The 8,915-nt window shown below is 47.6% G+C and overlaps 1 protein-coding gene across 2 annotated transcripts in view; it reads right to left on the bottom strand.

Annotated features, from left to right (window-relative positions):
* Nucleotides 1-2,118: 2,118 nt before the first annotated feature.
* The window catches only part of CD99 (CD99 molecule (Xg blood group)), a 34,125-nt gene continuing 27,328 nt past the window's right edge, over nucleotides 2,119-8,915 (bottom strand). Inside the window, exons 9-10 of one of the 2 annotated variants that reach the window (XM_030837269.3) lie at nucleotides 4,784-4,840; nucleotides 2,119-3,502 (exon numbers count right to left, since the gene is read on the bottom strand). In XM_030837269.3, the coding sequence (XP_030693129.1) occupies nucleotides 3,477-3,502; nucleotides 4,784-4,840 (83 nt within the window). In that variant the 3' untranslated portion in view covers nucleotides 2,119-3,476. Of the gene's footprint in view, nucleotides 3,503-4,238; nucleotides 4,457-4,783; nucleotides 4,841-8,915 lie in introns of those variants that run through there. The other variant, XM_060292905.2, reaches the window with a different exon arrangement.

Here is an 8,915-nt window from a genome sequence, read left to right as displayed (position 1 = left end):
TGTCATCTGTGGAAGCCATAAACCCCAATGGGATGGTGTTAGACGGTGGTGTCTTTGGGGAGTGATTAGGGTTAGATAAGGCCACGAGGGTGGGGCCCCCATGATGGGATTAGCGTCCTTGTAAGAAGAGACACCAGACAACTCTCCACCAAGTGAGGACACAGGGAGGAGACGGCCGTCTACATGCCCAGAGGAGAGGCCTCAGGAGGGACCAGCCCTGCCCACACCTGGATCTCAGATTCCAGCCTCCAGGACTCGGAGAGAATATATGTCTCTTCTTTAAACCACCCAGTTTGTGGTATTTTGTTATGGCAGCAAAATAATTAAAACTCTACTGTTTTTATTATAGCTGTTTTTTCATATTATAACTGGCCACTACCTGCTCCACCACACCTGACCCCTGCAAGACGCAGTTTGAAGTACAGGTATTTTATGTATTCAAGCAGGTGTTACCAACCTTTTTCTGTAAAGGATCCCATAGGACAGAAAAAAATAAAGAAATACTTCCTGCCCTGGGAGGTCCAGAAATTTAGTGGATGATGTAAACTGCATTTCAAATCAGTGGGAAAACATGGATTATTCAATAAATGGTTTGGGAATAATGGGATTATCCCATGGCGGTTTTTAAAAAACTAAATACCAAGGAATCTCTTCCTCATTCCCTTTACAGAAACGCATTCCTAGGGGATCGAATATTTTAATGTAAAAAAACCCCACAGAAGTGTTAGAAGTATGACAGCAAGCCCAGAAACCATTAACTAACTTCATTGTGCAAAAATAATAAAAATGAATGGGGGAAAATATCACTTCAGAGTTAAAAGGTGAAGGATAAAGTGAAAAAGAGCATTTGCTACTTACTTCACAGTCATAGCTTTAATATGTAAAGAGTTCCTACAAATCAATAAGGATAGGGCCGATAACACATATAAACATAGGCAAAATGCATTCATTTCCCCCAGAAATGGAATGCAAATGGGTCTCCCCTACACAGATTCTCAATCTCACTTGTGTTAAGAGAAATGCAATGTAAACGCAGTTGATTTGATATCATTTTCAACTTACAGATTGGCACCAATCAGAAAGTTTGCACGGCAGTGAGGAAACAGATCTGACATCACTGGGGGGTATCATGAATTTGCACCTCTATGGGGGATGACTGGGCAGTGTCCATAAAAATTAAATATACACATGCTTTTTTTCCTCACAAAGCCAACTTCAGGCACTAATGCAACACACACACTTGCACACAGCCACAAAAATGTGCTTACAGAGATATTCACTGCAGCATCTTGACAGCAAAAACTTGGTCACAGCTTAAGTGGGTTAATCAAACCCATTATGACCCAGACTTGTAACAAATCCTCCACTGGTATTGTCTCCCTTTGGCCCTTAAATAAAATCTTTGTGTTGATTTCAAAATCTGTTGGACTGTGATTTCTTCATATGGGAGCTCCAAAATGATTCTAAAAAGCAATCGTTATGCCAAGTATTTAATGATCCAAGCCACATAATTTAAATTCCATTTTTCAAAAGACAGACCTTTGATAAAATCATGTTTATTTTTATGTGAACATGAAATTAAACCGAGTCTACAACAATGTACGTCCACCATCCGTAAGAAAAGCCTAGTTGACATATTTCTTAAATGTATACTTATTTATGAATGAGTTATAATTTCATATCCTTAAAGAAATACCCATCCTTTCACTCTTCTCTTCTTTAATGAGGCATTTATGCTTAGAGTATGATTGCAGTGCTTATAAAAATGCCAATGTTATTCAGAGTTACAAAAAGACTGTATGCGTTTTTTCTTATTATGAAGCAAGTCAGCGTGCACAATCTTGACCTCAAAGGCAACCCGCGATGACTCACTGGGGAGAACTTGGGCGCTCTCGACCTTTGTACCCAGGTGCTCCGAGCCAGTTAGCGAGGGAACCCAAGCATACTGACCAACCTGGCCCTCAGCTCTTGACGACTGGCCGACCCCATCCATGGATGGATGTCATTTATTTGTGTTCCATCCTGGAGAATCCTGAATGTCATGGTCACCACTGTGCACACCAGGTCATAGGTATTTGTTGAACGCAGCAATGAATGGATAGGATAAATACCCAATGCTTTTGGTTTTTTTTTTTTTTACACCATTTCATATACTCAAAAGTTATCATAGTGTCAAAGACAGAACAAGTTAAAGAGCCAGACGACGGTCTCCAGCAATACCCCGAGAAAGAAAGTCCAAACGCTTTTAGATAACGCAGGGAGGAGAGGTCACAGAAAGGATACGGGCGTGGAGAGGGGTTGAGTCCTCAACAGCAGGGGGTGGCGCAGATGCCTACCCCTCAAACTACTGGCAGTTTTTGAGCTTCAGAAGGGAGAAAGACCCAGCATTCATGACTGATACGTCATAGCAGCCCTCTCCCAAGTTAGGTGCTTTGTGAAGGCAGCCCACGCAGGTGTGCTTAACGTCATACCTTTGAACCTGGAGAGGCTGATGTGAAACACACAACAGTTCTTTACACCGTCATCCGTGACAAGAGGAAGTCTTCCCAGGAAACCGCCACTGCTCTGGGTTACTATCCTAAGAGCTTTAGACGAGGCAAGCCTGTGCCACTGGAAACTAATATTTCTGCGGAGGGTAGTCTATGGGTGGGGTCCAGCCCGTCTGCACCACCAGGGCTTCTGCACTTCCCGAGATGAACACAAAAGTCCACGCAAAGCCCTTCTGTATAAAAGCAAGCATTCTGGGCGCTGTGCAGTGCGTGCGCTGTCCTAAACGGGGGAAATGCTTCTAAAGGTGGAGAAGTCATCGTGTGTTACCGGGAGAAGAGCAGGCATTCCGTTCATTGCAAGATGCTATAAAGAGCGAGCACTTAGCGCGATCGTCTGTCTTACAGCCCCAGAGAAGGGAACAGGGGATCCATCCCACTAGTTTCACAACCTTTTTTAAAAGTCACCCCATGGCAAAACATTAAGTAAAAAGTACTTGGTTTCTAATTTCTCTTTATTAGTTTGGTGTGGGAAAAAAAAAAATCCTAGTAAATGGAAGAACTTTTGAGGAAACTAGCCGAAGGCTTACCTCACTCTATAAAAAGGTCAATGTCGGCAGAGGTTCAGACGCATTCAATTTACAGGCAATTTGTAAACAGCGCGGCGTTTCTGGTTGGGGAACTTCAGTGGGGTTGAATGACGGGGACTTGGTCGGTCAGCCTTTCACAGCACGCGGGAAACCCCTCAGGGCCGTGGAGAAGGTGAGTGTAATTGCCCTCTGCGGGCAAAACTCATCCCAAGTCAATCTCACCCACCCAGCACGGTGGTGACGCACCTCAAGATTCAAACTAGGAATCCCAAGTTGAGCAAAGGCACGGACAAGCCGGGGCTTGTTTCCGGCGGGGCCGCTCTGTCCCTGCAGGCGATCTTCGGAGAGGCTCAGCAGGCCAGCTCGAGACCCTGCTATGACTCACTTGGCGGCCGACCTCCTATTTCTCCAGAAGGGTCTGTTGAACTACAGAGGACCGAGACACAAGAACAGATTTTAAAAGGCACCCCCAGCGGCCCCGACAAGCACGCGAGTACCTGCAGGTGGAAAATTCCAGAAGCGGGTGACTCTATTTCTACAGAAGATAGAAGTGTGCTCAAAACTCACTGCGGACAGAAAGCAAAAACTAAATCTAACTGGTTAGAAAAAACAATTCAGTACATTTCATACTACGATGCAACGGTCACTCGTAAAAAACGGACACTTCGGGAAAAGTAGAAAGAAACTAAGAAGAGGCATTCTCTACTAGCGACTTCTCTGAGACGGTAAGAAATGTCTGTAAACTACAAATTTCAGAATAAATAATTCTGTAAATGAGGGGCCACGGCGTTGGTTCACTGACAACAATGCAGGGCTAAGATTTTCGGATCAGTTCATTTCTGTTTTGGAGGTCTCTTTCGCATTTTCTTGTCCTTAAAAAAGGATAGCTCATGTTACACATCCTTCCCTTATTTGAAAGAGCAACGAGCTGGACACTTTCTAAAAGTCCGTATTTTTAGAATTAAAACTATGTTAACTTTTCACTAAAAACTTATCTCGGGACTTCCCCGGTGGTCCAGTGGTTAAGACTCTGCCTTATAACGCAGAAGGCATGGGTTCAAATCCCTGGTTGGGGAACTAAGATCCCACATGCCGTGGGGTGTGGCCAAAAACGTTAAAAAAAAAAAACCCCAAACTTATATCAATTCCACAGGCATCCTATGCAATAAATGTTGCCTTTCTTGGGCAAAGGAGTGGGTCTCCACATATATACACAAACGAAAGAAACACACACAGGTGTATAGACACATAATTTGTGTTTTCCTGCCGTTTTCAGAAGTGGTTCTAATCACTGAACGTCCCACCTCTGGCCCTGAGAAGTTTCCATAATTTGCACCACCTCCTGTTCTTGGTCCAATTCTCCACCACGTTGGGAGGATTCTGTAAAAGTGACCGCAGCACGTGAAAATGCTGCAAAGGGTGCATCTCAGAAGATGCAATCCGGCCAGCTGCTGACTCCGGCCATGCGGCAGTGGGGCGACACTTGGAAAACTCTCCTGGCCGACATTTAAAGAGAACTTGAAGCAGACTTAGGTCTCACCGGAAGCCTCAAGCCCCGGAAAGTCTATGTAGCATCTCCCCAGAGAACCCCCTTGAAAACTTCGAGACACAAAGGATCCCATCCAAGAATCTGAGCAGGACAGTGGTGAGAGGAGGTAACACAGACCCGCGGGGGGGCGGGAGGGGGCCACTCGGGGTGCTTCTTACCGGGTGGCTCGGCGTTGGTGCCCTGATGGTTCTCCATGTTCATCTCGCCTTGGTCAGCTGCAAGAAGAACAAAACGCCCCAGGAGGGTGACTACCAAGACAACCTGATGGTCACTCTCAAGCTGAACTGGCCTCCCACCTCCTGTCTCCATCCGCTGCCCCCAAGCAGAGGACCGCCCTGGTCATCAGAGCATGAAGGGCACCTCGCGGGGTCTGGCTTCTTCGCTCCCATGCTTCTTCAGTCTATCATTTTATTTCCCAATTTCTACTCCAAAAGTTTTCGAACACACATACGTCAACGCAAAGGGGACCATGCCGCGCCCCGCCGGCCCCCAGAAACGATCTCCCAGCATACAGTGCGAGGCGACAGAATTCAAAATGCACGGGCGAGCGGGGCGGGGGACAGGACGGGACGACAGGGTGGAGGGCGGGATGCAGTGGGAGATTGGGATGAGCAGATGCAAACGGCTAATGCTGAGGATGGATCCACAACAAGGCCCTACCGTAGAGCACAGGGAACTCGATTCGATATCCTGGGATACGCCATCATGGAAAAGATTATGAAAGCGAACGTATATGTGTATAACTGAATCACTGCTGTGCAGCAGAAATTAACACAACATTGTAAACCAACTACACTTCAGTTAGAAACAAACAAAAACGCAGGAGAGATTCCCAGTCAGAACATGTTTATTTCTTTACTGCATGCTTGGGAAGGGACACGGAAGCATGTATGACGTGAAAAGGACTGAAGTGGCTCACGGGACCCTTGACGACCGTTCTCCTATATTCCCGAAGCTTTGATTTTTGCAAAACAGAAGCATCTGGGGTTAGCATCGTGCGTGAACGCCCAACACCACTTTTAATCCCGGTCCCAGAAACACGCATCTCCCGTCTGTATGAAATGGATTCTGTGAGCCACCACCCTTTCCCCCAACCACGAAAGGAGACCCCAGTCAGAGACCAAAATTCTAAGATGACAAAAAAAGAAAGAGAAACACCCAAAGAGGAGAGAGTTTGAAGAGATCTGTGAAAACACTGCAGGGCGGTCACTGCCAATGTCACGTCTTCTGCTGGCCGGGCAGGAGGCAGGCTCTGAACACGCTCACATTGTAGAGTCAACTATTATGACGATAAATCCGAAATGTGCTTTAATTTCACATGACAAAGAATCTCCCTACCAAAAGGAAAACAAAGGAAGGAAAGACCCAGTCAAAATATTCTCATGGGCCTGCAGAAACCCTATATCCAGGTATGTTCAAGGAAAAGAAAAAAAGAAATGCCCCTGGGAAATAATAAAGTACAGCCAAACCCAAATCCATGTGGGGCCAAACGTTATTTCCAACAAGTAAAAGACATGTTCAATCCATTATCTGAAGAGATATTTGGGGGGAGGGGGAGGGGATGCCGGCACACCCAGTTTTGATGTTGGTGTCACCAACGCCCAGCATTTGGGGAGAGCCTGAGAGTGGGTGGGTGCTTCGTGGGCGGGGAAAGGGATCGGCCCCCTGGGATCTGTTTAGCCGGAGCCGTGTGGTCAGGGATGCAGGGCCGGATTCCCCGATGCCAAGCGCCCAACCCAACCCCGTGGACCCCTAAGAGGAGACCCGGGCTCCACCAGGTGCATCTTCCCGCTGCAACCTCAACACTTAGAAGGCCAAACACACCCCATCTCAAACTCAAAACCAAAGCAGCTCACATGCCTTTCTTTTAAGCCAGGAGCCACTCGAGCTATGAAGGCAACTACAGCAATGGCAGCTTTCGGGGTCTCTCTGTGTGCGGGCTGTTTATGTAAACACAGCAGGCACTGGGGGCCAAAAGCAGACCCCAGAGACCACTGACCGGCAGGGTCTCATCTGTAGATCACACCCAGGACTTCACTCTTGGGGCACAGAGATTCGATTTAAATGCACCCCTGTGCTAACCGGGACACGGGCTTTATTTCATCAGAACCAAGAAATCTGCGACGCTTTCTTCAAAGACCCAGACGGCCAGCAAGGTGACCACTGTCAAGGCCATCAAGGTGACCGGTGGAAGATGACCAGGCCCACGGGAGGAGCACGGAGAGCCTCCGTTGCAGGGTTTTTTTTTTTGTTTTTTTTTTTTTTGCGGTACGCGGGCCTCTCACTGCTGTGGCCTCTCCCGTTGTGGAGCACAGGCTCTGGACGCGCAAGCTCAGCGGCCATGGCTCACGGGCCCAGCCACTCCGCGGCGTGCGGGATCCTCCCGGACCGGGGCACGAACCCGCGTCCCCTGCATCGGCAGGCGGACTCTCAACCACTGCGCCACCAGGGAAGCCCGAGAAGCCAGCACAAGAAGGAGATGGTCTGATGTTAAAAAGAAAAAAAAAAAAATGCAGCGATGACTTCCATGCTTACGGGGATATACAAGGATGCAAGAATTCTAGGGTGTCAAGATCCCAACACTCACGTCTCCACTGACCTCAGAAATTTAAGATCGTGAGATTTTTAGGTTTTGCCTAAATATGTGGATTTTTTTTTCACCCGCTGCGAACTGGGAAATTCACATAATTGGCAAAAACTGATCTGAGCAAGAGTTAGGAAATACTTCATGGAAATGGACCATAAAAATCCAGGGGCTACGGAATCAGAAGGGTAAAAATTCCATCATGAGCGTGAGAGAGGAAACCCTATGACCCAGGGCCGGCTTTGCCCCAGGACTCTGAAAACAGGACGGCTCACCCCCTGCAGGATACACTGGCAAGGATGGGGGATGCTGAGAAACCTGGTTCGTGCATGGAAGCCCCCGCCGGTACCATTTCTTTCTGTTGGATTTTACGTTAAAAGGAAATGTCTGCATTTCTCTTCCTTATTCTGAAGCTACCTGGGCCTTAAAATATCATATCGTACGCTTCTGTGCACCGTGAAGGGAGAAAACATACAGGATTCAAGGCATGGCATCTGGTCTGGGAGAAACACATCACGGTGGCAGTTTTACTAGTAAGGAAAAGGACAAATGACAAGGTCTGCTTTCGACTCTGCGTCTTGGTAGATAAACACGGATCGGAAAGGACGATCTTGAGGCCCCACCTGGGGTTTTCTGCTCATCCCTAGGTCTTCGACTCATCTGAAACGGAAAGTCAGGAAAGGAAAATGAAAGAGAAACAAACAACGAGAAGTAAACGTCCGAAAGGTTTGCTTCAGGTGCGTGCCCACAGCCCAGGCAGCAGTGAGAGCGGTTAGGAAGATGCCCTCTGGGCTCAGAAGTTGAGGAGACAAGCTGACAGAGCAGAGCATCACAGAGTGGACACCAGAATTAAGTGGGGGGAGGGAAGGGGGGCGGGGAGGAAAGGAGGGAAGGCAGGAAGGGAAGGAGGAAGGAAGGAAGGAAAGAAGGGAGGGAGAGGACATGCCAGTAGCTCATTTCACCAAAGCCGCAAGAATCTGCTACCATCAAGGACAAGGGAAGCAGCTGGCGGATGTGCAGTGAGCAACGAGAATCAGCTATCGACCGCATCCAGTGACAACAACCAAACACTGTGCCCTGTCCCAGCGGGTCAGTCTCAGCGTCACCCATCATTTTAAACTGGTGACTTGAACCCAACCCACGAAAACGCAAAGACACACATCAACCAGGAGCCTGCGTCCCAAAACGGCTTTAAGAGGCCAGCTTGCATCACTTGGAAGAAAACCAGATTAAACTCCTAGAGTCACAACTTCAAACCTTTAGGCATAAAAGACAGAGCTACCAAACTGTGCTGGCCGTGGAGGTTTTCTCATACCTTCTCACAAAATGTAACACGGAGAAGCTCTTAACTAAGTATATATCAAGACTGACAGTACTAGATGGATGTGTCTCCACGTTGGGAAAACACATCTGCTCCCCCCGTAAGTGCTCGAGAGGAAGCTTGGCGCAAATTCAACAGACACTACAAAATTCAATACAACAACGAGGTCCCGGAAAGTCACTCTGCAAACTGCCACGCTCAGAGAATAATGGTTTACCCCAAACCATGCTTCCTCCAAGGACGCGAGCTCACTGTACCCGCTGGAGCCACATCCTCCTTACGAAATCTCCAGGCTCACAGCTGCACACCTTAAAATAACCACCCCAGAAATAAAACCTATAAGATAGTCCTGCACGGACCTGAAAAGGTCTAGCATCGTCACGTA

The sequence above is a fragment of the Globicephala melas genome, chromosome X, assembly GCF_963455315.2.
Source record: "Globicephala melas chromosome X, mGloMel1.2, whole genome shotgun sequence".
NCBI lineage: Eukaryota > Metazoa > Chordata > Mammalia > Artiodactyla > Delphinidae > Globicephala > Globicephala melas.
Note: the sequence above shows the minus strand (reverse complement) of the source record. Positions and strands in the feature narration are given on the sequence as shown.